The sequence below is a fragment of the Podarcis cretensis genome (genome assembly GCF_951804945.1).
Source record: "Podarcis cretensis genome assembly, chromosome: 3".
NCBI lineage: Eukaryota > Metazoa > Chordata > Lepidosauria > Squamata > Lacertidae > Podarcis > Podarcis cretensis.
The window spans coordinates 35646833-35673726 of NC_137172.1; the positions used below are offsets into that span (position 1 = coordinate 35646833).

A 26894-nucleotide genomic window follows, 5' to 3' on the forward strand; every position below is an offset into this window, starting at 1 on the left:
TTTTAATGACTTCAAAGGATATCTTTTAATGACTTCAACCAAAGAGAGAGAAGAACTCCAGTTAGCTCTCACTATACAAAAAAGGTGTCCGCAGTGCCATGAAAGCGTAATTTACAAGTGTTTGAACTTGCAGGTTGGGGGTAGTGAACACATTCAATCATCACGAAAAGGGAGCAATGACAGGCATGGAATGGTATCAAGATGGGGTGGGGGAAAGGAAGGGCGAGAGAAAGTAAAAACGGTAATATTTAAGACAAGATATATAAAACCTTCATTCATTTCATTCTAGATTGATTTTTTTTTTTTTACTTTACAAAATGGTACTACTCCATTAAAACTGAAAAGCATGGCCATTATTTTCATACGTTCTTTTGTAGCAGCAAGCTTTTTCCAACCAGCTTTCATATAATTATTCTTGACATCTTTTTTTTTAGTGCAAATATTGTAGGCCTGTATATAGCAAGGAAAGGTGCGAGAAGATGACCGTTCAACCAAGCTTCTCTGCCATGGGAAGATCTATGCAAAAGATCAGAGAAAGGGGATTCCAATTCAGTAATTTTAAATTCCACTCCACGAATTAAGCAAAGGAGGGAAAAAACTTACTTTTCTGTGTGGAAGAGAAATATAATGGCACACCCAAAAATTTACTGATCTCTGTGAATTTGCACAAATAAGATCACTGAGAACTGTTTCCTCTACCAGTGTTATCATCAGTATAGATACAAACATCTAACAGGAGTGCATTTAGGATCAGAGTCATGTAAACAGAGAGAGATCCAGGCCCTTTTATCTTCAGGAATCTTAAAGCATTCTTCCATTTTACGCTATTAAACTACCTTGTGAATAAAGATACACTCTTCTCTTACCAATGTTACTTTGTGGACTACACAGTAGAATCTATATATACACAGACACAACACTTAATCCGCTCACTGAGCAAATACAAACCTGTTGTCTATTTTCTACACATAATTTCATATTCCCCTCCCCCCCACAACAAATAGCCACAAACAAGAAAGTGGACCAACCTTTTAATTGTACGAAATGGGAAAGGGAGGAGAGTCGTTTCATAGGACAGAAAAAAAGTTTTGATTCATCTCTTGTACCTAGAAATAGTTCGTCTGGCCTCACGTATTACTATTTGCAGAGGATTGATTATGCTTCTTTAGAAAGAAGTTTTCTTTATACAAAACAATTTTTTAAAAAAAAGGATTTCCACCCTGCTCAATTTAGTGGTTCCCATTTCTCTCATCCCGCTTGCAGAGAGGCACAAACGCATTTGCTTTCTTCTATTCTTCTGGCTTTTGATTTTGCAAGGGTCCCAGAACACATGCGGTTTGATCTTCTTGCAGCTTTCCCTTCTGTTGACGTGATTTTCTTCCCAATTAAGTAAGCAGAGTAGGCAAGCAGTGATGTGCCTTAAAAAGCAGGCAACTGGAGTTGTTACTTAAGTTATGTGATCATATATACGATCACCTCAACAGGATTTGTACTTAATGAGAAAAGTCCAAATTTGTTAGTTCACAAATTAGTGAGCTAACATGCCCTAGGAATAATCTAAGGGCTTCATTTCTGCAATCGTTGTGGCAGCAACTCTCTAAGTTTCAGATAGAGGCTTGGCCAGAGTCCCACTGAGCTATAGCCTTTGCCCTTAAAAAACAAACACAACAAAAATTTGCCCGTGTTTTGATGCACACCACTCAATACCTATAGCTTACTTAAGAAAGAATTCATGCAAATGAAAGCTATAGCAGGCTTGGAAAGTAAGATGCTTGGGCACCACCATTTTTTAAAATTACAAAAATCCTGCATGTAATTTTAGAAGACACAGCACAAAGCAGGGCAGAGCCAACTCAACAGAAAATGACACAACTGAATTGGGGGAAATCCATAAACCCAAGATTGTAAGTCCAAGTCATCTACTTTATAAAAGAAAAAAACAAAACAGCATTTTTAAAAGTCAGCAAGGGAAGGGGGATAAAGTTGTTTTTAAAATACAGATTTGAGGCAGAGAAAAAGATGTAAACATTTTTTATATAAATATAAATAACAAAACAAACATGGGATCATTTGTGCCCTCTCTTAAAATATTTGACCCACTCTAATGACTGAAAATACTTCTGGGAGTGTGTGTGTGTTGAAAAAAATGTTGCAGAATTTCATTTTGGCATTAAAAAACAGGAACACACGTTTGAGGGATGTTAAATTAAATGGTGGGCAGATTTGCTGGAGCAGACACAAAAAGTGTTTGCCTGCCAATAAATAAATGTGAAAGCAATGAGTACTTTTAGGATTAAGGCCAAGCAGAATATAAAAGCAGCACATTGCTAGGTTCAAATGAACTTAATAGATCGATTAATTTTTTTTTTTTTTAAGGTGGTGGAGGAAATCTATTGACACCAACATGATGGCGCCAGCTCCTGTTCTATCACAAGCACATTGCTGACTTAAGAGCACAATCCCTTAAAAGACTGTGGTCATCCTATATCTACATCACCCAGGCTAAGACAAAACACTTTGAAATGGAACAGAGCTCCAAAGCCACAATTCTTGCTGGACTGCACTCTAAACTGAATGGAAAGGAAAAGTTCAAACATTAGAAGCTGGAATGGATAGGAAGCAGGAATTTTAAAGAGAGTTAGTGTTGGGACACAAATATATTTTCCTTTTGAACAAAGGTGCTAGGTTTTCCCAAAAGTATGGCAAATTAACGAGTAAAGACATCCATAATAATCAAGATGCATGCAAAAAACAAGTAGGGAAATGTTTCCTAGATCAGAGCGCAATCTGTTCCAGGCTTCACCTACAAAACATCTCTAGTCTCTTTTCCACAGTAAAGCCATCACTGGGACATGGGGCTTCATAATGTCTACAGCTGGGATGTCATCCATTATGCCAAGACATAGTTGAGATGCCATCCATCTGGATGTACTTCTGTAGTGCTCCTGACTAAATTAATCCCACCAGGGTGTCATCTGCGGGTTGACATGCCAAGACTAAAACCCAGATCTGTCTCTATCATCCTGTAGGACCAAGAAGAAGTGGAAGCATTAATCAAGAAGAAGTCTCCAAGAGGCCCGAAAGCCACTGCTCATGCCTTGCAAGGATTAAACTGGAGTTTCATCTGGGCAGCTTTAGGAAATAAGTGCGATATAACCCCTTCAGATGTACAAATTTATAAGAGAAGATGAAAAGCAGAATCTGAAGCTAAAACTGGATTCACACAGCAAAACATGCCTGAATCAACTGTAAGACTCAGATGCACAGGAATATCTGCCACAAAATTACCCTAGTAAGTTCCTTTGTGGAGGAGAACGGTGGCAAGACACGCTTCTGGCCAGCAGAAAGGGTGAAGGTGAGCCACAGCTCACCAGGGAACCTTATTCAAGTGATAAATATATATATATATATAAACCCATAGGTATAAGACAAGCATCATTTAGGCTGGGTACACACCATACATTCAAAGCACCATACTTCTCCCCAAAGAAGCCAGGCAATGGTATTTTGTGCCTCAAAGAGCTACAATTTCCAATGCCCTTAACAAAATACAGTTCCCAGGAGTCTTTGGAGGAGGGGGAGGAGCCATGTGCTCTAAATGTATATGGCATGTACACGGCCACACACTAAAGTTGCCTGAGGACAGATCTGAGGTCAACTACAGGAAGCAGTTCAGAGACCACTTTTCTAATTGCTTCCAGCTATAAACCCAGATCTTTCCCAAGGCAAACTCTGAAAAATTGAACTCTTCCACAGACCTTGCCTACCACCTTTATTACTTGTCACAAAACCAACAAGTCCTAAGTCCTGCCTCTCCTTTTTTTTTACAACTTAGAAAACAAGCTGGAGCAAAAAGCCCTGCCAACCCTTGAATTTTCTTTAGTCCTCTCCAGGTTTTCTGTGAACAGGCTTTGTGCCCTTTGCCCAGAGTTAGCTATCAAACTGCTGCGGCAGCAGCACCACTCAAACCAACCAGCAAATGGCGGCCTCACATATAAGCCTGCATATGTGCCCAAGGCACCTTCATGTGCACTTGGATAGTACTGGGAATTTCAGAGAATGCTCTTTCTTTTCTGCTAATAGTTACAAGCCTGGCAGAGAAGATGCCTCCGTCGCATTCAAACCTTTTCTTTTCCGAGGATTTCTAAGACGGACATGAAGCCTGGCTCAATCTGACCCAGCGCAGTTAAATGGGCTAGCAACATGTGATTTAAAAAAAAAAATGTTCTTCGCCTGCTGAGACAAGCAGTATTTCAGAGAACACATCAGTGATTTTAGTGAAAGGTATATTGTGCTATTTTTTTTAAAAAATGCTACAGTCAGATGATGCAGTTTTCTGCTCTCTGTTATGCTTAGAATATTTTCTTTTACATGATGCTTAGAACCAGGAACACTAGTCCTCAGAGTAGGCTCACTGTCGTTAATGGGCATGGCTAGCCCAGGTTCATTCATTTCTAAGAGGTCTACTCTGAATAGCATTTGCCCTGAATACAAGCCTGAGTCTCTTCCAGTGGCACTGTCTAAAAAGGGAAATGTCAGAAGAAAAATGCCTGGGTGTTAATATCTTGAACAAAATGCCTTTCCAGTATAGTTTTGCTTTTAAATATGAAGAGTTACTACCACGACTCTCATTTACTCTGAGTTTAAGAGACTGTGCGGTTGAAGTGCAGCTTAGTATTAAAGGCCGGATCCACAAAATGGATATGCGGTTTGTGCTGTCATCCAAAACCCAAAACTGTGGCTTTCCTTTCTGCAAAGAGAAGCTTGAAAATATGTAGGTAATGCCTGGTGAACTTTTAAGAGGACAGAAGGGCTCTAAGCGCAACTGCCGGTGGACAGAGGTAGGTTTTTTTTTAGCGCTTTGCATAGCTCTTTTCTCCTCCCCATGGCCAGCACAGGCAATATAAATAATGCGAATTTCAAAATTATACTCAAATATGTGCATGCTTGATTCAGGTTACAGAATTTGGCTTCTTCTCATTGTAGCTGTTATTAAGTATGGCTTTGATTTATTCTGACTAGCCAGAAGATAGCCTAGGACAGTGGTTCTCAAACTTTTTGAGGGAATGGACTTGAAAATTGCTGGTGGTCTCACCAGACTACTTAATAAACTTCTTTTGTTCTACAAAGCAAAGCAATGCATAACCTTGCATTTTTTCTGAGCACCGTCCTGTGAAGTCATGTATCCTTGTTGGTCAGTGTTTTCAGTGGGCAACATAAATGCAGCTTGTGGGCTGCCAGCAGCCTGTGAAGCACAGTTTGAGAACCTCTGGCCTTTCACAATGACATGCAAGCAGCTGACCTAACACTATGGCTGATATCCAGATGCATTAAAAAAACCAACAGCCAGTCAATGGGAGTTGAGTCACTGACTTCATTGGAAACACTCAAAAGACTTAAGCAAATTCCCCAGCTGTTAAGGCAGAGTCTCAAGGAAGGCAGCGATGCTCACCAATGGAGTTAGCATGGCTTGAAGAGATTCCCCCAGGTGAGAAAGCTGGTCTCCAAAGAGCACAGTGAAATCATGTATCCATCTGCCATCTTGCCTAATAAATCCTGAGGTCAAATGAAAACAAAAATGATAGTGGAAACCTGCAAACATAAATATGCTCATGACAGGAACCCCAGTTAGCTTGGGCTAAACGGGATGTTCTCTATACAAAAGAAAGCATTAACCTAACAAGGGCAGAACCCAGCAAACTTCTCTCCAATTCAGCTCTGCAAACCCAAGCAGCTGCGCTGTTTTAAGTGCAATAGGATTTTGTCTAGGCACCACAGAAGATGCGAGAAAAAGCAAAGCCCGCTGCCCATTTCAGTAGTGAGCACAGGTTTTCAAACAGTCATATCCACCTGAATGTGCAGCGACAAGAGTGCAGCAGAGGACCATACTCAGGCACAAAAACAAATTCTCCGCTAATGTCTCCAGGACCAGAAAGGGAGCCAAGGAACTACAAGGCCTAAAGTCATCAAATTGCAACACACACAAACTTTGGCTAGGAACTGATGAGCGAAGCGCAACACGCACACAGAGAGAAAAGAATTATCCAAGGGAGCACCCAGCTTGCTTCCTGCACTTTTGCCCTCAGTAAATCCCTTTCCTGGACCAGCCACAAGAGAAGAACAGCAGCACTGCTGCACTGCAATGGTTCACAGAGCTGGGAGCCGATGGCTTTTGTTTGAGAGCAGCCCAGCATCTGAGTCAGGTGTGCCAGTGGGGAGGAGACATCACACTCAAGGTGGCTGGCAGCCAAGGGGAAAGGCAACGTAGGGTCCAGCCACCGTATTTGACAAAACACCAACTACAGAACAACCCATGCCAGAGACAAAGGCTTAGTGGAAACTCACTCTGGCATCTCCCCAGTTCCCTTGGCACCAATCCTGGTCTACTGATGTGGAGGCATGTGGTAGTCATAGCTTTTGCAATGCACCAAGAAATAACGTGTTTATCTGCATACTCCAGTCTCTTTGGGGAAGACTCTTTTTTTTGTCAACAGAATATCCAACACTTGTTTCTTTCCATGCTACCCCACTTCCCCCAAAACAAAGGTGCTAGGAGTGTTGTTGTGGTGTGTGTTTTTTTTAAGAACCATTTGGACCTGTTATTTTTTTCCTCTCTCGGCTCTGCACCATCTATTCCAAAAAGCCCACCCCCACACCCAACAACAGCAAGAATCCCATGTAGGCAGATCCTAACATCAGCAGCGGTTTAATGACAATTGCCACAAGCCTTTTTTTGTGTGTTAAGAGTTTTCGAAATGTCATGGTATCCAATAGAAAGTAAAAACGTGAAGGCCCAAATGAGATCAAACTAACTGGAATGTACTACTTAGCACAGAAGAGAACCTGGTTTCGCCAGTCCATTCATCAGCAATGACAGGCGAACGGGCTAGCGATTTACTGAAGCTCACATCCGTTCGCACTAAACGTTGGATGGGGATTTTGGCTCTCCCACCCACTTCTACACACGCACACACCATGTAGTCTAAGCACTTGGGTCCCAGTAATGCGACTTCTGCTTCCCCACCCGACTCCTATATGGCTTTACGTTTGTTCTGGTTCTTCCCGTCCCAGGAAGTTTCTATTTTCCTCTTCTTGCTTTTGCCGCCCTTGTGCTTGGTGGGAAAAAAGAAAAAAGTCATTGTGCTGGTCTTTTGATCTCAAAGGCGGGGTTTTCCCCTCCAGAGTAACTGAGTGGGGTGGGGTGGGGGGCAAAACGGAAAAGGGGTTACAGTGCCAGCAGAGTCGGGGAGTTCAAGGAATCCGAGGACTGGTCGCCGCTGCTGCTGCTCCTCCGGTGAGCTTTGGAGCAAGACTCCGAGGGGGAGAGAGGAGACTCCTGGTCCAGCACGCTGGGGTAGGTGAAGACCAAGCTGGATGCTCCGGGGGTGATGGCGGGTGTCGAGGTCACCACAATGGGAGTGTTGAGCGGCTCTTCCCCGTAAAAGCCCCCTACGATGCTGATAGGTTTAATGACTGATCTCTGCCCTTTCTCGAGGTCAGAGGATGAGGAGGGGATCTCTTCTTCGACGGGCTCCTGCTTCACCACTACAGCATTGCTCACTCCAGTCCGGACGGTCTGGAGGCTGTGAGATGGCGGGGTTCGGCATTCCTCAGGGCTGATCTTGCACATGGGGCTGTGAGCCATCAGCATGAACCTCAGCTTCTCCTTCTCTTTCTCGAGTTCGGCGATCTCCTTCTGCAACACAGACTTCTCTTCCTCCAGCTCCTCAGTTTCCTACAGATCCAGGAGAAACAAGGTGATCAGCGGCAGCAACAATAGCGGCTTGTACAGAGCCCAAACTAAAAAATACAACAAGGTGAGCACAGGTAGATAGATGGGGCTTAATATAAATATTTGTAAGTTACTGGTTTAAGGAATGCTGACTAGCCACTGAAGGACAGGATACATTTGGAAACAAAAATAAGTTTGGGCAACTCAGAATGTGGCACAAAAAACCTCTGCTGACTAATGCTTTCTCTCTCCCTTTCTTTTTAAGAAACAGGTGTTTTCAATATTCAGGTATCTTAACCCTCACATTTTTGGGGGGAGGGTGAGTCGCTGCAGCAAAGTGGTATGTTCAATCAAAATATAGAAGGCTCAGTATCCCTAAATATTGCACCTTAGTAATTCATTGCTGTGGATCTCTACCAGGAACAGTGAATGAACGTCTTCCACACTGATGAACACACTGCTTGGATAGGTACCATATCGGTTAGAGAACAAGGTAGGAGCTAGCTGCCTCTCACACTTCCCTCAACATGTGGATGCAGCTACATCCTGAATCCGCTGCAAATTGGAGCCACTGCAGCATTTCTGATCCCAGCAGCTCTGCATGTGAAGAATGCTGAAGACAGCTCTCGTCTCCTGGCTGTCTAAAAGCTGACAGGGCCAGAACAGAGGACAGTAGAGAACAGGAGAAGAATTTGATGCTCAGAGGAACATGGTACCACTTCAATGCTTGCTGTGTCTGGGAGACCTGCCACATAGATCTAGGGTCCATTTGCAAACTGGAGAAATGGTTGTGGGCACCACACACACACATCTACACCCCACAAGCTATTTTAATGGCTACAATAGAATACTTCTTTCAAGCCTAAATTCACTGGGGAGAGAAGGGGAGAAAGACCCTGGAGGCACACCTCTGAGAGCACATGCGTGCCACAAGTGTTATGTTGTCCCTGCACTACATCAACTTGTGTAAGGCCACTCCAAATTCCACGAGAAGATAAGCCCGCTGAAGAAGAGGGTCAGTATATTATGCAAATTTTATTAAACAGATCCATTCTAGACGGCCGAAAGTGAGCATTCTCAAAAAAAGAGACTTCTAAGGAGGGAATACATACTGCCTGAAGTTTCTCAGTCAGCTCTCGGCGTCTGTTACGGCATTTAGCAGCTGCTAGTTTGTTCCTCTCTCTCCTGATCCTTCTCTTCTCTTCTTCCTCAGGCGACAACTGTGGTCAAACAAGCAAAGAGAAAAAAACACAACACCATCAGATCACAGGTGGCAAAAGAAGAAAACTCATTTCCAAAGGATCAACCACAATGAGAAAGGAGCCATGTCTGGTGTACTCCACAGCATGTTCTTTGAACTCTCTGGGCATAGTCATATATCACATGTTTTAGTTATAAGATATGGAGTGGGGAACATGTGCCCCCCCTCCACCCCAGAATATGAGGTTGGATTCCACAACTTCCATTAGCCCCACTCAGCGGGTCAGAGAGAATCCAACAACATCTGTACATTATCAAGTTCACATCATCTGAAGGGTGTTAGGTTTACTATCCCAGGCCCTGGAGACAAACCTATGTACCCTGTGGTAGAGAGAGACGAAAAAGCAACAGCTTCTGTACAACACAGTGGTACCTCGGGTTGCATACGCTTCACGTTACAGATGCTTCAGGTTACAGACTCCACTAATTCAGAAATAGTACCTCGGGTTAAGAACTTTGCTTCAGGATGAGAATAGAAATCGTGCTCCGGCGGCACGGTGGCAGCAGGAGGCCCCATTAGCTAAAGTGGTACTTCAGGTTAAGAACAGTTTCAGGTTAAGAACAGACCTCCAGAACAAATTAAGTACTTAACCCGAGGTACCACTGTATTACAAAGAAAATTCTCTAGAAAGAACCACTTGTGTCATGGTGCCAGCCTCGGGCAGGGAGAGCCAAGGCTCAGACATGGGAGATGGATCAGCCAGTCTGGGCTGCGCTCGCCATGCCACAGCCACCACGGTTCCAGACACTGACTCAGGAAGCTGGCAGCCCTGAGCCTCTGAACCCCAAGGCAGGAGGAGCACTAGTCACAAAAGCAAACCCCTTAACAACTTCAAGGGAAAGTTAACCACAGAGGAAGAGCGAGCAAGGTGGTGGTGATTGAGGAGGAGCAAAGGGTGAAGAAACTTAAGAGGAAGATTGGGCAAGACGACAGTGAATCTGCAATCAAGGCCAAACACACGGCCGATTCTCTCCCAAAGTTGTTTCACAACGAGGGTGGTTTGTGAGGTAAAAGCATAGGAAGATGTTGCAAGCTTCTGTTTCTTGAAACAAACTATATGCCTCTTCCCTCTTGAAAAACAGTTGTTAACTTGAAGGTCAGGCGCCAAGGTCCTCAAGGGCAGGACAAATTGGAGAAGCCCGTATCAAATCAAAAAATAGGCTGCTTTGTTTGGTATCAAGAAGTACTTTTCACTCGCATCGCTTGGGATTTTCCATCATTAACACATTACGCTTTCCAAATCAGCCCAGCCCTAGAGAGAAGATGAAAGTCACAAAGGAATCAAAGATGGCCTCCGAGCGCATAAACGGCTGTGAGGGAGCAGCTCATGTGAAGGCCAAAGCAATTACAATTCATAATGCTTTACTGTTCCTTTGATATGGCTTATGTGTTTATTTAAACTGTTGCTCGAGTGTAACAAAAGCTCCAAGTGGTTTACAAGAAACATTAAAATTATCAACGATAAAAGTTAAAAACAAGTAATGAAAAGCATTTATATAAAGCATTAGAATCAGCAGTAAACTAAGGGAGATTAAAACACATAAACATCTATGTGTCTGGATAGACTGGCCTAAACAAAAAGTATTTTAAGCAGGTGCCAAGAAAAATACAGTGAAGGTGCCTGCCTCAGTAGGCAGGGAGTTCCAAAGCTTAGGTGACACCACACAAAAAGAATGATTTCTTACAAGTGTGGAATGAGGACTGTGTGGCACCAGTACCAGTTCTGCAGATCAAAGCGGTCAAATGGGCACATGGAGTAAGGTGAACCCACAAGATTTTTTTTTAATTTTTATTCTAAAGGTAAAGGTAAAGGTACCCCTGCCCATACGGGCCAGTCTTGACAGACTCTGGGGTTGTGCGCCCATCTCACTTAAGAGGCCAGGGGCCAGCGCTGTCCGGAGACACTTCCGGGTCACGTGGCCAGCGTGACATCGCTGCTCTGGCAAGCCAGAGCCGCACACGGAAACGCCGTTTACCTTCCCGCTGGTAAGCGGTCCCTATTTATCTACTTGCACCCGGAGGTGCTTTCGAACTGCTAGGTTGGCAGGCGCTGGGACCGAGCAGCGGGAGCGCACCCCGCCGCAGGGATTCGAACCGCCGACCTTTCGATCGGCAAGTCCTAGGCGCTGAGGCTTTAACCCACAGCGCCACCTGCGTCCCCTAATTTTTTTTTTTTTTTTTTGCTTAATGCATTTCAGTAGGTTGCACCAAGTTATTAAGTTGTAAGCCATCTTAATTTCTTCTGGTTTAAAGGCAGTACAACAGAATACAATTAAGGTAGGAAACATTTATTGTTCTCTTACAGCTTCCCACCTATATGGAAGAGACAAAACTCCCAGCTACAAAGCTGTTCATATGGCAAAGCAAGGGCCTGATCCTACCTATCCATTCTATAGAAGTGAACATAGGATTAGAAGCAAAAAATATTGACTCCAGTGCAATAAAAGACTCAACTAGCATCTTTGCTACAGAGCTAGGAAGCTTCCTATCCAAAGCTGCAATGTTAGCTGGCCAGTGTTTTTTCCTTGTCCCTGTACCGTTTGCCCACAAAGGATCTGACAAGGGGCGAGGGGGACACTCCCCAATAGATAGCACCCTAAAGCCTCGTTAACCACCCTTGAGTTGCAAACACTGAAGTTTGGGGGCAATGAACTGAGTTCAACCGGTGTAGGGGTTTTTTTTGGGGGGGGGGGGTTGCACTGCTAAAGATCAACACCTGGAAGGTTAAAGCAAATATATAGGATCAGGGTGATCTTTCTTTGCCTGTATATGACCAGTGATCTCAGACAAGCCCCTCAGATTGTATGCATCAAACACACAGTTTGGCAAAGGTTGCTTCAAGTAGGACTACTCCAGAATAAAATGTTTTGATGATTGGGGATAAATGCAAACAAAACTGAGATCCATTAACTGACCTAACCTGTTGCATTTTATCAATATGATGGTAGCCCTGGAGACTCTGTAAGCTCGGACACCAGAGGCAGCAATCAAAAGAAGACTCTATTCCATGAAAACATATGCTGTAGAACTGTGAGGGTTGTACCCAGTGCTGCCATTCCCCTTGCACAACAGCCTTCCCCTTGTGCAACAGAACTTCCCCTTCTCTCCAGTCCCCCGGGCACCTTCAAAAATCAGTTCCAGAGATTTGAGGGACCCTCCAGAGCAGCTTGGGGGCAGGGGGATACAGCCCTTAGTTTTTAAGATTCCACAAGACTCTTTTGTTGCTTTTGCTGCAAAAGGCCAACAGTGCTACTCCCTTGGAAAGGGCCGCAACACTGATGGAGTAATCCCCCAAAATCAGGCAAAGCAACCACAAATCCCACTCAGGCGCCTACAAAACCCAGAGCAGGCTACCAAACTCCAATAACAAGGTCTTATTTGCTTACATCTGCCGTCACTGAAGTGAAGCAAACCTCCTGGGCTCACGCAAATACCTTTTTCATGCAAATGCAGCCAAACAAACAGGGAGTCAAAAAGAGCTTAGCTGACAAGATCCTTGTCTGAGATTACTACAAAGGCACTCATGATGTTGATGGTGGAGGATTTAGCATTCAACTGGTAGCAGCAGCTAATCTCACCTAACCCTGAAGCTGTTTTCCACAGAAAAAAAGACTCTTATTATCATCTCTTGATAGGCGTGTGCTTTAAAGAAGAAACTGATCTCAAAACAGAAGGGTTCTGGATGAAACTGGAGAGAGCAGAAAGGGGCATAAGTGGAGAGAAGCAGTCTTGTCTCCTCTTCTTTGATTCATTTAAAAACAAGCATTGTTTTAAATATGTATTATGGAATTTGCTTTGCCCCAAGATCTGGTGACAGGCAGCAGCTCAGACAGCTTTAAAGTGGGAATTCAATGCTGCCCATCTTCCCAACGACATTTTGCGCTCTGATAAACTGTGTGTACAGGTCAAGGCTGGAATCAAAAATGAAGTATCAAGTACGAAACACAGAAAACAATGGAGACTATCCAATAATAACTATCAGAATCTACTCATTCCAGAAGGACAGACACTGGGGGAAATGCCACCAAAGCCTATATACAAATGGAAGCCTAAGGAAAAGACATCAAGCCACCCCAATGATTTAACTTGGAAGTCCCGACTGGTGGCAAGTTTTTACAGGTCGTCAATACTTCCTGGCCTTGTCCCAACAGCCCTTCATTGGAAATGACAGGGGATAAAGCAAGCATGTGCTCTAATGTTAATGACGGCTGCTTGCCATGGTTTTTTAGAACTCCCTAAATAGAAGTATCTGCCAGATGCAGCACTCTCAAAGTTAGCCATGGACACAAAGAGAAAGATGGGGTCACCAAAAACCCTTGGAACATGAAGTTATTTGCCTTGGAAGCTCTGCATTCAGCTCTGAGAATTTCCAAGCACACGCAGCTAGCGGATTGCACAGTATCATTTCAACCAGTGTACCTACCTGCTCATCTCTCCTCCTCCTGCCCACCGTGGTCCCAATGGTTTTAATGACACCCGGTCTCTGAAGAGCTGTGTGTCCAGTAACCGAGGACAGATTTGGCAGGCCATGGCTGTAGGGATGCGAGCGAGAGTAGGCACTTGGCATGGAGGTGATGACAGTGGGCTGCACCATCCACTGCAAGTCTTGGCTGGTGGTGATGGCGTTCAGGGTAGGAATAAAAGCGTTGCTCGATCCTGGCATATCTACCCGGAATTTCTAGAAGACGGGGCGAGAAAATCAGTAGAACCAGAATTAGTGGAACGTTAAGCAAGGTGGCAGGCGTGGCACACCAGCACAGAAGCAGGAGATGTTCTTTTGCCAAGCAAGACTTTGAGAACACCTAGCTCAGCAGCACTGACTGTTCTTGGGACACCTGGTGGGAGTCTCCTCCAGATGTTGTGGGATTCCAACTCCCAGGAGCCCCAGTGAGTGCAGCCAATGGCCGGGGATGTTGAGAACTGCAATGCAACAACATCTGGAGGGCAAGGTGTCTATTCTGACGGGCAGTAGCTTGCTCTGCAGGTGCTCAAGCCAAGGTCTCTCTCAGTTCTGCTATGCAAGTTATTTTTAACTGAAGACGCTGGAAGATTAAACCCAGCAGCTTAATATATGCTGCATGTGCCCTGCCTGTGGGCTGTACTAAAACTCTAGAGAAGGAGTGGAGAACCTATAGCCCTCCAGACGTTGCTGTATCCCAACTCCCATCAGCTCCACTCAGCATGACCACTAAGTTGAGAGAAATTGCAAGTGCAAAAACATTTGGAGGGTCACGGGTTCCCCACCCTTGTCCCAAACTCGTTACATTTACTTCCAGTTCATACAATTCCACCCCACCTGAACAGTCCAGAGTTGTGGCAAAACAACGCTATTTCACTCTACGTAGAAAGCTGCTATATTCAAAAGTCAGAGCATTGGTCCATCTAGTTCATGGGTTGGCAAACTAAGGCCTGTGGGCCGGATCAGGCCCAATTGCCCTCTAAATCTGGCCAGGGGACGGTCCGGGAATCGCCGTGTGGATTGCCATGCGTTCTTTTCCTCTCCCTCCCTCTCCCTCCCACAACGGTGGCACCTCCTCCCTCTCTCCTCCTGGCTTCTCCTCTCCCTGCCTAGAGGAGGAAAGGGGCTAGGCTTTGTTGGTGCCAGCCCCTCTCCAGAGCCATTTCACGCGCCACTCATCGTCCCTCATTCATTCCCCACCAAAACAAAAATATAGTCCAGCCCCCACAAGGTCTGGGGGACAGTGGACTGGCCCCCCTGCTGAAAAAGTTTGAGGACCCCTGATCTAGTTCCACATTGTCCACTCTGACTCCCCAGGGTTTGAGGCAGAGGACACCCCCAGTTCTAACCTGGAGATGCAAAGGATTGAACCTAGAACCTTCGGCATGCAGGGCCAACAAGCTGGATCATCACTTGCAGGGCAATTTGCATAGCACAGAAGACTAGACACAGAAAGTTATTCACACTTTTGACCCCCATTTTACAAGTTGAAAAATTGAAAGGTTATTCCAAGAGCTGAGATACAAGACATGCATTTGTTTGGTTCCTTCATTCCACTAGGGATTATGAGTTTTAAAAATTACATCAACCACCTGACAATTTGTAGGAAATACATTTCAACCTGAAAATGAGATGGCACTGAGCATCAGGCAGTCAAAGTGTCTTGGGGACATGGCATACATATCCATTTTGAGTCATTTACCAAACTAATCCACTAACAGTGTAATCATGTACATGTGTACTTGGAAGCGTCACACAGAGTTCAGTGGGACTTATACCCAGATTAAGTGTTTCTTTTCTCACCAGTGTAGCCCTTTGCAACATTTCTAACGTCACTTGGAGCTTTTCTTTCAGGTCCAGCAACTCATAAATTGAATAAATAATACTAATTTGTTTCTGGCTTTTAACATGGAGGAATATTCAAAAATCTTAATCCCCACCCTACACAGTTGCGTTCCACCACAGCCTACCACCACATTCTATAAAATGTGAAGAAAGTAAAGGAGGGGAAAATAATCAGGAAATAAACCCACACAGGTTGGGCAAGACAAATGGGCAAGATTCTTGTTTGGGCATCTTCCATTCACTCCCTCACAAATTCTCAGCAGGCAGCCTGGCTACAGCCCAATCAATTTTCTTCCATTCCCAGGATGCAATGCAGCAAAGCCAAATGAGGAGTTGGCTCAGGGTGCTGCAGAACTATGCTAGCCTCGGAAGAGACATTGGCCTGAGATAAGGACTATCCCGCCCTGACCCATCACAAGAAACCTATGGCCACAGCTGCTTGGAAGGCAATGAGACAGCCAACCATGAAATAGTCCCTTTTTTGCATGTGAAGTGTAGATACACAAATTCCCTCGTGTGCCTAGCAAAGTCAGCAGTAACAGCATATACTGTACTGTAGTCAGCGGCATGCCTACCACTTTGAATACCTTTCACAAAGAACTTAAGAGAGACACACCGCTTTCAGTATGACATTACTTTGCTGTTTATCAGATTTTTATCTGATTGCTGCTGCCTATTATTTATTTGTTGTGGTCTGAATGGTTAATTGTTGGGGTTTTTTTCACTTCTATGTTGCAAGCTGCCTTATGAACCTGTTGGTGAGGCGTGGCAAATAAATAAATCTCTTTTAAAATACAAAGGTGGAGACTGTTTTCTGGTGCTTGTTTCACCAACATGACCATGGGTTTTGAGCTGAGAAACAGCTGTGCCTTCTGCTGGTACAACACACCCATTCTGGGATCACATGGAAGGAGTGTTTCTTTTTAAAATAATAAAAAAAGAGAGTAGAATATAAAGATGCCTCCAGCTGCAGCAGATTTACGTGCCTATATTTTAATAATACCTTATAAAATGTGTTTTGGGATTCAGATCAGAAAAATTCCCTGCAGCTCTTTGCTCTGTCTAGACAAAACAAAACAGAAGCTTTTAAAAAGGCACTAGGTAATGATCTCCTGCAAAATAAAATATATAAAAAAGAAGCCTTGTACACCTTGTTTCCAGACTGAGGTAAATCCATCTGGATAGTTTACTGGCACCAAAACTCTGGAGGAATGGAAGCAACAAAACAAAACAATGGGCAGGCCCTGGAGGGGAAAATCTAAGAGAAGGAATGTTTTTGTCTAACAAGGGAGCCATTCAAGAAACATACAAAATGTTGGATTAGTTTTACAGGCCTATCATGTCCCGACCACTTGGGATTTTAGATCCATTAACTAAGAACCATTTGAAGTCCTTGAAAATCATCCACACTTTGGGCAGTGTAAGAACATCAAGGAGAGAAACCACCACCACAAAAACTAATTATGAGGACTTGCCTTGCAGGATCAGACCCAAGGTCCATCAGGACCACAGCTCTCACCTGCCCATTAAAGGCAGCAAGATATCCCTGGGAAAATAGTTCACAAGCAAGGCACAAGGGGGAACAATCCGCATGCTGTTTTGTTCCCCACCACATCCAGCAAAAGCACATAGCCACTGAACATGGAAGTTGTGTTTCTGATTATTGCAAAGAATATATACTCAAAGACTCTTTGAGAAAATGATGACGAGCACACTGAAGAAAAATGAATGCTTTTGTATTCAGATTTCTGTACTTCCAACAGTTATATGCATGTTATATTGAGAGACAACAACAATAGAAATTATTGATATGTGGAACCTATGTGGTTGATGGGAAGCCCGGTGAACTCAAATTTATTGGCCACAGCAAGGCAGTGTCCGTGAGAAAACTAGCACTTTGTTCTCAGCTTTTGTGTCAGACTCATACTTCCTGAAAGTAAATTGGGAGGGAAACCTGTTAATGATATTTTACAAATTACTCGTTATCTTCCAGCTGAACCTCTTTAACAGGTAAATGCCGACAGACTGTTCAGTGCCATACCATTATGTCTTTGCCAAAGAGACTTATCCTGCCAGATTTTGGGGAGGATGCAAGTTTCTCACTATTGTGACTGAGGTACAGAATCGTAGAGTTGGAAGGGACCCAAGGGCCATCTAGTCCAGCCCCCTGCAATGCAGGAATCTCGGCTAAAGCATCCATGACAGATGGCCATCCAACCTCTGCTTAAAAACCTCCAAGGAAGGAGAGTCCACCACCTCCTGAGGGACACCATTCCACTCTCACACAGTTCTTCCTGCCAGAAAGTTTTTCCATATGTTTAGTTGGCATCGCCTTCCAAGCTGTGTAGCTACCCCTCGCATGCATGCTTTAAGATGAGTAACGGGTTGAACGATCCACACTGGAGCAATGTTCCCTCTCTGGCAATATCCTTCCTATTATCTAAGTGACTAATTAGAGGAGGAGTCCATATTTGACAGGTCATAATAAATTACAATGACCTCCAAGTCACCTAGATCAGGAGCCAAAAACAAACCTCTCCCAAACAACTAGAAGTTGGAAGTGGCGGAGGCTGGTTTACTACGGAAAATGGGGCATTGCCCCACCAACCTCAATCTGCCCTCAAGCCAAACCCTACCTGTCTGATTTCTTACTTACAACCACTCCAGGGCGTGGGCCCTGGCTGCCAACTTTCTGGGCCTCCTCCTCAGTCTCATTGTCGTCTTTGTAGAACCCAACAGGGTGGAGAAGGATGACAATACTAAAATGGAGTTGGCTCTGTCAGTTATGGGTTCTGACTCCACTCACTGCTGGCCTCCCCGCTTTCCAACCCACCAGTCCCAATGGGTACCATGCCCCACTGGATTGAAGACCAGCTCAACAGAAAGGCAGAAGTACAAATTGCAATGATTGCTTACAGGTCTACTATGCATATACCAGCCGCTTACAACCATAGCTCTACTAGTAAGAGTAGACTTCCCCAACCATGACTGCCTTATGGAAGGGAATGGCAGACTTAGGCTTGTTGGACCAGCTTTGTTTCTTACTAGAACGCCAAGATCTATTAACTGGAGCGATGTGCAAAAAGACGTTTCATTATAATTAAAGAAGAGGTGCCTCTGAGCACATTCTGAGCCTAGGTATGTTTTCAATACCAGAACAGTTGAGTTACAAAATCACGTCTTGTCTTCATTTCAGCAGCCTATTTAGTGAGAGATAGCATATTTGTTGCTGCTACAGGTTAAACAATTAAGTGTCACAACCCCATGTGGATCTTCTGCAAATCACTCAAGAGATCTAGAAGTAGATCCTGAGCTACCTTCTACCCACTCCTCCGTGGCGGGACCTTTTTCAAGCCTGCTTATTGTACGAAAGTCTGCTTCATCTACTTTTACCTTTAACGTAAATGACATTTTACCTACAAGGCTGTAGGAGGAAGAGAGCTTACACTTGTGCATTTATCTGTTTTACGGCACATAAATCCTTCACATACAATCACGGTGATTAAAAAAAAAATGTATGCAATCTTTATGACAGTATTCTTGGATGTTCCTGTTTTCTCCTGTACCTCTGTAGGAAAAATGCCATATGTAAAGCTGCCTTGATGCATGGATAACACGTTAAATTAACACCTTATGCATTAAACTTGATCAAACCTCGAGCAGCCAATCTCCAAAATATTTTTCACTCAGAGGAGTACAAACAATCTAAAGTGGCCTGATCCAAGACTGAAGAAATGAAGGTCACCAAGGAGCCATAGTACCCAAGGCAAATAATGTCTACAAGAATGCAATGTGTGGAAATAAGGGCTATCTACGTGGAGTGATAAACTCTTATGGTTCCTCGTTTCACAAATTTTGTTATTAATTGCCGCAGCATTTTCGGCACACAGAATGCTTCATCATGCTCTTATTTACCATCACGACAACTCTGTGAGGTTAGTTATCTGAAGGCCAGCCTATTAACCACAGGATGAATCAGAGCCTTCAAAATCAAATCACTCTCCTCATTGCATCAAAACCGCCTCTCTTTTAGAAAGCTTTATTTATTTACTAAAAAGATCATTCTGTCACCAACAGAAATAGAACGAACCCACATAAATAGATCTCATGTTACCCATCGTTTTCCATATCAAAACAGAAAAACTAATTTGTAGCAAAATCTTATAATGGTATCAAATCTACAGCCTGTGGCCCTCCACATGGTTCTTGGGCTCCAATTCCCATCAGCCCTAGGCAACATGGCCAATTGTAAGGAATGATGGGAGTTTTAGTCAATCAACATCTGAAGTGCAACAGGTTCTTCGCTCTTGCTCTACAAGGAACTGTCACAGTGGCTAGAAAAAGTTGGAATCAGAGAGCTGGAAGGGACCCTGAGGATCAGCCCCCCGCAATGAAGGAATATGCAGCTGTCTCATACGGGAATCGAACCTGCAGCCTTGGCACTATCGACACCGCATTCTAACCAACTGAGCTACCCCCAGCAACAAAACTTAACATAGCCCAACCCCTTCCCATTCCCCTTGCCTTAATCTTGCAAGACAAGATAAGTAATCTCATCAATCCCAGTATGACATCCCACCCCTCACCCTGATTAAATCACGTGTTTTATTTTGTAACGAAGAAGAGAATAGTTCCCATCAGGGGAAAAGTGAGGTATAAATAAATACTTATTATTATTCATTATTATTAGGTTAGAAAATGACATTTCCCTTGCTCTTAATTGCAGGGAAGGTGTAGAAATCTTCCAGATGCTGAACAGTGTGATCACTGACAGAAACCATGCAGAAATCTATTCTGACATTATTTTCTTTCTTTCTTTCTTTCTTTCTTTCTTTCTTTCTTTCTTTCTTTCTTGTTATGGAGAGTTCAATCTGGAACAGGGCAAAGCAAGGGAAGCAGGAATGTCTTGGGAGCACATGCCAAGCAACCTTCCTTCACTAAGGACTTCTCTCAAACAATAGCAGACATGGAGGGTGTGACTTCCAGGCAAGCTTGAATTCAAAGACCCCTCATATGTTGTTGTTGATGATGATGATTAAATTTAAAGCTAAAATTAAGCAGCACATAAGGTTGCTGGCCCTGCAGCTGAAGGAAGGTAGGCAGTGTGAGTGGTTGTGAGGACGGATGCAGAAAGGGAACTGAAGAGCAACAGCTCTTTACTGCACCACCTACAGCCACAGCTAAGAGAATATGGGTGGGGAAACACAATGGAGCACATGAATAAAAACCAAAAGAAGCTGATGAATGGCCTGATCAAATATTTTAGGCTTGACGACCATGAAAGGATACCGGGACAAAGAGTGAGCTGTATTCTAAGTGCACATACAAACCATAAGCACACAGCCAGTTGAACTGATCAAGCAATTGACCAGTGTCATCTTCATCTTAGAAGAGAGGCAAGAGATGCAGTAAATTCTGAAGAGCAGAATATACAACAACATGCAGCTTCACAGAGGGAGCTAAACACTGAAGGAGAGCTTGGCATATTAAGATTGGGAAGTGGCGGACTGAGAATATGAACACACGTTCATCGGCAGTCTCGTTAAAGCGATCATTTGGGCCGCAAAGTACAGACAAGCCTTAAAAAGAAAACTCACTCTATCCATTTTCCCAAAGAAGATTCCCCACATTTACTGTAAGTGAGCAAATGATTTCTTTCCATTGTGTATCATCTCTGGAAACCTGTCTAAGTGGAACAGCCTACAGAGGGCACCCAAGAGGCGTCTTTGGCTTCGACCTGGACACCGAGAGAGTCATTTCTCCTAAGTAAATAAATAAATAAGGTCTTTGATGTGTGTGGAATGTCACCGACTGGCACCACTGGCAAAGTTTTATATAGGACAGTTTAAAGCACACATAACCAAAAACAAAGAAGGTCCACAACTAGCTGATGTGGAAAAAAACCTTACGCCTCACTTTGCCAGTAGGTTTCACACACATTACAGAAGTTGTAAGAAAGGCATTCTGGGGGGAAGAGAGGCAAGGCCAGCCAATGTAAACATGTTACGAAATATCGTATGTTTGTGTAACTGATGAGATTGTGTAACGCCTCTCAGAGAAGCTGTAGGTTTAGCCTAGGATGGCACATAAGACATCTTCGAAAAGACCTAAGAAAATACCGATCGAGAGAAAAGAGGGAGGGGCACCCACAGGGAAATAGAGAGAGCGCAACGACCCTTGATTTTACAGATTTCAGTTTCAACAGGAAATATTTCTCATTCTTCAAGTTCCAGCATCATTTCAGGCTAGACGCTGTACCAAAAGAGCTATCCCAAAAATGTATCCAAATTGCATGGACCCTGTAAGAACTTGCATTCTGAAGGTCAAAAACCATTCCACAATAAATACCAGCGAGGTCCATTCAGGCAGCAAAGGAATGTCTGAATACCAAAGCAAAGCAACAATATCACTCCCTAGCTTGCTTGAAGATGGAGCCAACATGAAAATGCATTCCATCTCCTTCCCGAACAGACGCTATTAAAAACATTGAATGGAAATGGCTACATTAGAAGGCTACTGTGAATGTATTAGGAGATGGTTCCAGCACTTCGACAGCAGCATAGCACTGAATTAATTGTAGTTTGGCACAGCTCATGAAATGGCATTTAATTTGAGACAAGGAAAAGGAAATTCAAGCTAGAACAAAAGCTGGAGAGAGAAAAGAAGGGTGGGGCTGTTGTTGTTGTTGTTTTACTTCCAAACAGTAAATGATTGTGTCTCTATAAAGTAGAATTACCTGACAGTTTCCACTGGTTTTACATGGCAGCTGTAAACTAATGGCAGTCACAATTTCTGGACAACACAGCACGATTTACTGGGTACATGGCATAACATTTTATTATTCACTGCAAATACAATCCTTTTAATTGTGGCGTGCTCAAAACTAACCAATAGTTAAGTTGTGCTCAGTCAAGGACAGTCTTCTAACCCTTGTATAGCAGTTTCACCATTTAGAATATGTTTCTAATATGGTAGTTTCAAATCCAATGGAAGTGTAGTTATTTCAGCAAACTTACCACGGTCATAAAGGCCACTTTTATACTTGAGACTGTAGAAAACATACAGCTGTACTTACAATGAAACAACTAATTGGCCTTTGCTAATACAGCAGTATTATACAACCTGATTTCCAGAAATCTATGCAGCTGTGTTATCACAGTTGCAATCCAGAAATCCATCCAATTTGTGTGTAAAGTATTATTTGAATGAAAACTCAACTGGACTCAAGTTATCCATCAAGCTACTGCATCCTTGTACTTAACTTGTTTCTTAGAAGAAGGTCTACTGATTTCTGTAGTTTATGTATTTTCTACTCTAGAATCTTGATGCCTCTTCATAATCCTGAAATGATTTGTTTGTTTGTTTTAACATGCTGACATGTTTAAGCCTGAAGATTATTGGGAGGGTGGAGAGAGAGAGAAAGAAGAGGACCTCAAAAACAGAGGAAAAAAGTATTTCAGCAGCCTTGCCAGCTGGCAGAGCCAAGGAAAAACATATTTGCCTCCAGAGATATTGCTTTTTAAAAACTTGCTACTATTAAAAGAGAGAGAGAAAGAAATCACAATGAGAATAAAGTAGAACTGTATGCTTTTAGTCAATGTGAAAAACATGCTTAGTGTTTCATTTACTCATCTCAGAAAACTGAATACTTATTTGTGAAAGGGAGAGAAGGGTCAAATCTTTCTGAAGGAACTGAGGAGCCATGGGGCAGTGGGGGATAATACAATGTTCCCTTTGGTATGGACCTACAGAACCTTCCTCAAAGATCCTGGTTGCTGCCCCACACATTTTTCAATGTCTTCTGGGAAATCAGCTTAAACGGTTAAAAACTGTCCCTCATTTTGCAAACAGAAATGAGTAAATAAAAGCAAATTTAGACAAATATATCTAATTCATATAGTCTATCCCAACTTCAGCACTTGGAAAGAAACCAATTTTCCACATCTTTCTAGACCCTTTCCCAGGAAAGGGATCTAAAATGAAAAATACACAGATTTGTTTTCTTGTTTTCTACAGAGGGTCTTTCAAAATCACTGTAGCTTAATTCACAAACCCACTCGACTGAATCAAAGTGGATTTAAATCCGGCTTGGTAGCTAGACCTGTTTCTTTGCATTTCTCAAGCAGCCCAATCGTCGGAAGATGTCTCTTAATTTAATGCCCTTGATCTGCCACCAAGCCTGCAAAATATGATTAAAACTCCATTTCAGGGTGTGGGGTCCAAACAGCTGGCTTGCCAATACATTTGTCTCTCATGAATGCATATAAATATGTAAATCCGGGCCTGTGACCAAGGAACATTGGAGAGATTCCTTTCATGTTCCATTTGCCATCTCTACACATGTGTGTGTGTGTTGCGAATAAGGAGATAAGGAACTGGAGGAAGTGAAAGAGCAACAGGTTAAAAGCAAATCTACCCAGAAAGTTATTGGATGTGCCACTCTTTCTCTCACTTTACATAATCCCAGGATCCTGCTTGTATAACCAAAGCCAAAGAAAGAGCTATTACTAAGGCGTACCCCTTCTCCACTGGGGTTCTAACTTCTGAAACTCCCTCAAAAATCCATTACAAACCATTTAGTTCATTCAGCTGTCATGGGCAAGGCACTCCATGTGTTCAGGTGATATTCAAGAAGTGATCAGGACCCCCCTATAGCCAAAAGCTTTTCTATTTTCCCAAGCCTACTGGATCTGAATCACATCAACCAATGGGTACGCTACAGATAAATATCCCCACACAAGGCTTCCTGGAACCCAAACCCACCACCTTTGAAAAGGTCGTTACTGTACAAAGAGAATTGTGCGGCTACATTTCCTTGAGGTCTTGGGGCAGAAGTAAAACCCAACAAAGTCAATTTAAACTAGGACGAAACTGCTGTTCACAAGCTGATCACTTCTTCAAGCTTTCCAGCAATGTAAAAAGGAAGGTTGTTTTGAGGATTGCAGCATAACTTTTTTATTTTTGGGTTGGTGGGTGTCTGAGTTGTTTCCCCAGCATGCCCAGACAATGTGATTTTCTTCCACGCCTGCCACGACCGATGTTGAGACCGACACGTCCCTTTTTAGACTGTTTACGCTCCACCAGGAGTTTCAGTCCACATTAACAACGTACAGCAAAGCCCAAGTCAGCCCCATTGACTTCAATGGAGTGTCCTCCCAGGTAAAGAGGTCTAGGATTGCATCCTGCATACGTCGGACCCACACTTCCGGCAACTACTCACGGTTCCCCCTTTGTGCGCGTGTATTCCCCCCCCCCCCAAATTCCTACTGAGACAAACATTGTGGCCACCCCACCCCGCTGCTCTCCTGCCAGTGCGCACGTAGAGCACTGCTGGCGAAGAGGCGCGCGTCTGGGGCACTCCGACTCCTCACACCCTTGCCCTGCGCCCCCCTTCACCTCTCTTCCCGACGGGCTCGGAAACACACCCCGGGCAGATACGTCTGCACGTTACCCCGAACTGCCACTAGGCAAAAGGCCATCTCCCCTTTGGGCCAAGGAGAGGCACACCCAGAGGGTAGAGAGAAGACCCCACCGGGATCTTAAGAGCGGCTGTGGGTTCCGTCCTCCCACTCCCATCCCCGTTTCCCCCGCACGTATGGACCGGTCCCCAATTCAGTCCCGCAATGGTGGCGCGCGCGCGCCGGGGTCTTCCTTCCTTCCAAGCGCACCGTTCCAGCAAAGGCATCCCCGGCTTGCAGAAGCAGCTCGGATCTGTTCCCCCGAGAGAAACCCCTGCGCTTACTTGTAGCCCCGATCGCCGCCTCGGCGGCCCCGCGTCGCAGCCCAGGCTGCCTCTCGGCTCCGGCGCCCTGGCGAGCTCGAAACTTCCAGCTCCGGCGCGGCTTTGCGCTCGCCCGCCCAAACTCTCGCAACAGCAGCAGCGCCGCCGCCGCCAAGCAGCCGCTTCCGCCTCCTTTTAAGGTGTCTCGGCGGCTGTTGGACTGGAGGCCAAAGGCGACGCGCCGCCGCCTCTCCTTCTTCGCCCTGATCTGCGACTGAGGGAGAGGTCGGAGCGCGCTCGCAGGAGGTGGACTGGGGTGTGGTTAGTGAACTTTGCTGTTTGGTTAAGGAGCCAGGAGCCGGGGAGGTGGCGGTGGCGGCGGCGGAGGCGCTCGCTCGTCGGAAAAAGGACACGGGGGGGAGAACAACCAGTATCAGGGACCTGGATTGCGCAAAATCACCTACGATCTCCGTATACGCAGAGCGAAAGGAAACCTGCTGAGATCACCTGAACTCCTCTTCCAGGTAAAATGCCCTCAGAGGCATTTCGAGATTTAAGAGGGAAAAGCATAGAGAGGGACCACTCCCCCCTCGCCCCTACCTGTTGAGCTGTGATGCTGTTGTAAGTTTCCGGGTGGCCTGGAGAACCGCTGCTGCCCCGGGAGGAGGTATCAAAGTTCCCTGGGAAATCCTGGTACATTGTCCGAGGTGAGAAATAAACTTTGAAATCTTAAAAAAAAACAAAAACCTGTGCACGCTGTTTGTTTGTTTTGTTCCTCAGTCCCTCCCTGTCTTGTTCGCTTCCGATCTTTTATTTACTGCCTTAGGATTTTCCAAATGCACTCAAGTGGATCTGGCAGGGTGTTGCTCCCCCCCTCCCTTTTCTCTATTTTAAGCAATGAAAAATAAGTCCTTTCCTGGTTTTTTGTTTCTTGCGGGAATTAAAAAATAAATCCCAAAAAAACCTCCGCATACAGTGCAAAAGGGGGGAAAATGCACGCGCTCTAGAGGCAAATCATTGCCTCTCACGCGAGAATCAAAACAAAATACTTATTAAAAAAATAGTTTTCCAAATGCGACTTTTATTTCTACAGAAGAGAAAGCTTGATGTATCTCGTTTGCCTTCCTTCCAACTTCCTGTGGAGATCTCCCTACTGCTTTCAAAGCCGCGGTCGCCTTGTAGTTTTTAAATCAGGAGCATCTAAACCTCCTGTATAATTAAGCCCTACAGAAAAGTGCCAGCTTCCTGCTCCAACTGGACTGGATGGATGACTCAGCCCGGGATCGGAGGCTCCTGATCGTTAGTTGTTGCTGCTTAAAAACACTCCCCCGAATTATTGATCCCTTAACCCTTGATGCTGCCCTTCTCGGCCATAAAAGCGATCTTTCTTTCCCCCTCCTTCCCCCCTCCCTCTCCTCTCTCTCTCTTTCTAGTATCCTTGTTCTCGGAGCTCCTTTACTCTCCCTGAATGAGTCAGTGCAGTGGCATTAGTTCAAATCCACAGTCTTATTATTCCATCTCCCTGCCTCTAAAGAGCTGTACCATGTGGATTCGCAAACGTCAAACTCGCAGGCTCTTGGCCCCGCCCCGCGGAGCCTCCCACTCGGCGGAGGAGGGAGAACAGGACCAGAGCGCGCTGTCCTTTCAGCCCCGCCGAGCCAAACCCAGCCCGGGCGGCTCCCCGCTCTCCTCGCCCCGTTTTCCGTCCCTGCGGAGGCGCAGCCCGGCCCGTTCGCCTGGCGGGCTCCATTTCCCGGCCGTGGCCTCCTCGTGTCACGTCCCCCGTCCCCTCCCAGCGCGTAGGCTTAGTCTGTTCCATTGTCGCAGGTCGCCGTTGCCAAAGATGGTCATTTGCGTTGTACTACGCGAGCGCGGG

The 26894-nt window shown here is 44.6% G+C and overlaps 1 protein-coding gene and 1 long non-coding RNA gene across 3 annotated transcripts in view; one reads left to right on the top strand and one right to left on the bottom strand.

The window, feature by feature from the left end:
- Positions 1 to 26574, bottom strand: FOSL2 (FOS like 2, AP-1 transcription factor subunit). 2 transcript variants are annotated; one of them, XM_079969336.1, is made up of 4 exons: positions 25619 to 26574; positions 13417 to 13671; positions 8845 to 8952; positions 1 to 7735 (listed from the first exon to the last, which is right to left on the bottom strand). In XM_079969336.1, the coding sequence occupies exons 1-4, from the start codon at positions 25715 to 25717 to the stop codon at positions 7226 to 7228; spliced, it is 972 nt and encodes a 323-aa protein (XP_079825462.1). In that variant the 5' UTR covers positions 25718 to 26574; the 3' UTR covers positions 1 to 7225. The 2 variants fall into 2 exon arrangements, with proteins under 2 accessions (XP_079825462.1, XP_079825463.1); XM_079969337.1 differs by lacking the exon at positions 25619 to 26574 and adding an exon at positions 25040 to 25174.
- LOC307212273 overlaps positions 25343 to 26894 on the top strand; it is a 33338-nt gene continuing 31786 nt past the window's right edge. The window contains exon 1 of the long non-coding RNA XR_013836926.1: positions 25343 to 25542. This is a non-coding gene — a long non-coding RNA (uncharacterized lncRNA). The remainder of the gene's footprint in view (positions 25543 to 26894) is intronic.

Excerpts from the sequence above, each read along its gene's own strand:
- FOSL2 (XM_079969336.1), bottom strand. The coding sequence starts at position 25,717 with ATGTACCAGGATTTCCCAGGGAACTTTGATACCTCCTCCCGGGGCAGC. Across the intron at positions 8,953-13,416 it reads GGAGGAGGAGAGATGAGCAG|TTGTCGCCTGAGGAAGAAGA; the intron begins GTAGGTACACTG and ends GTTTGACCACAG. Across the intron at positions 7,736-8,844 it reads TGACTGAGAAACTTCAGGCA|GAAACTGAGGAGCTGGAGGA; the intron begins GTATGTATTCCC and ends CTGGATCTGTAG.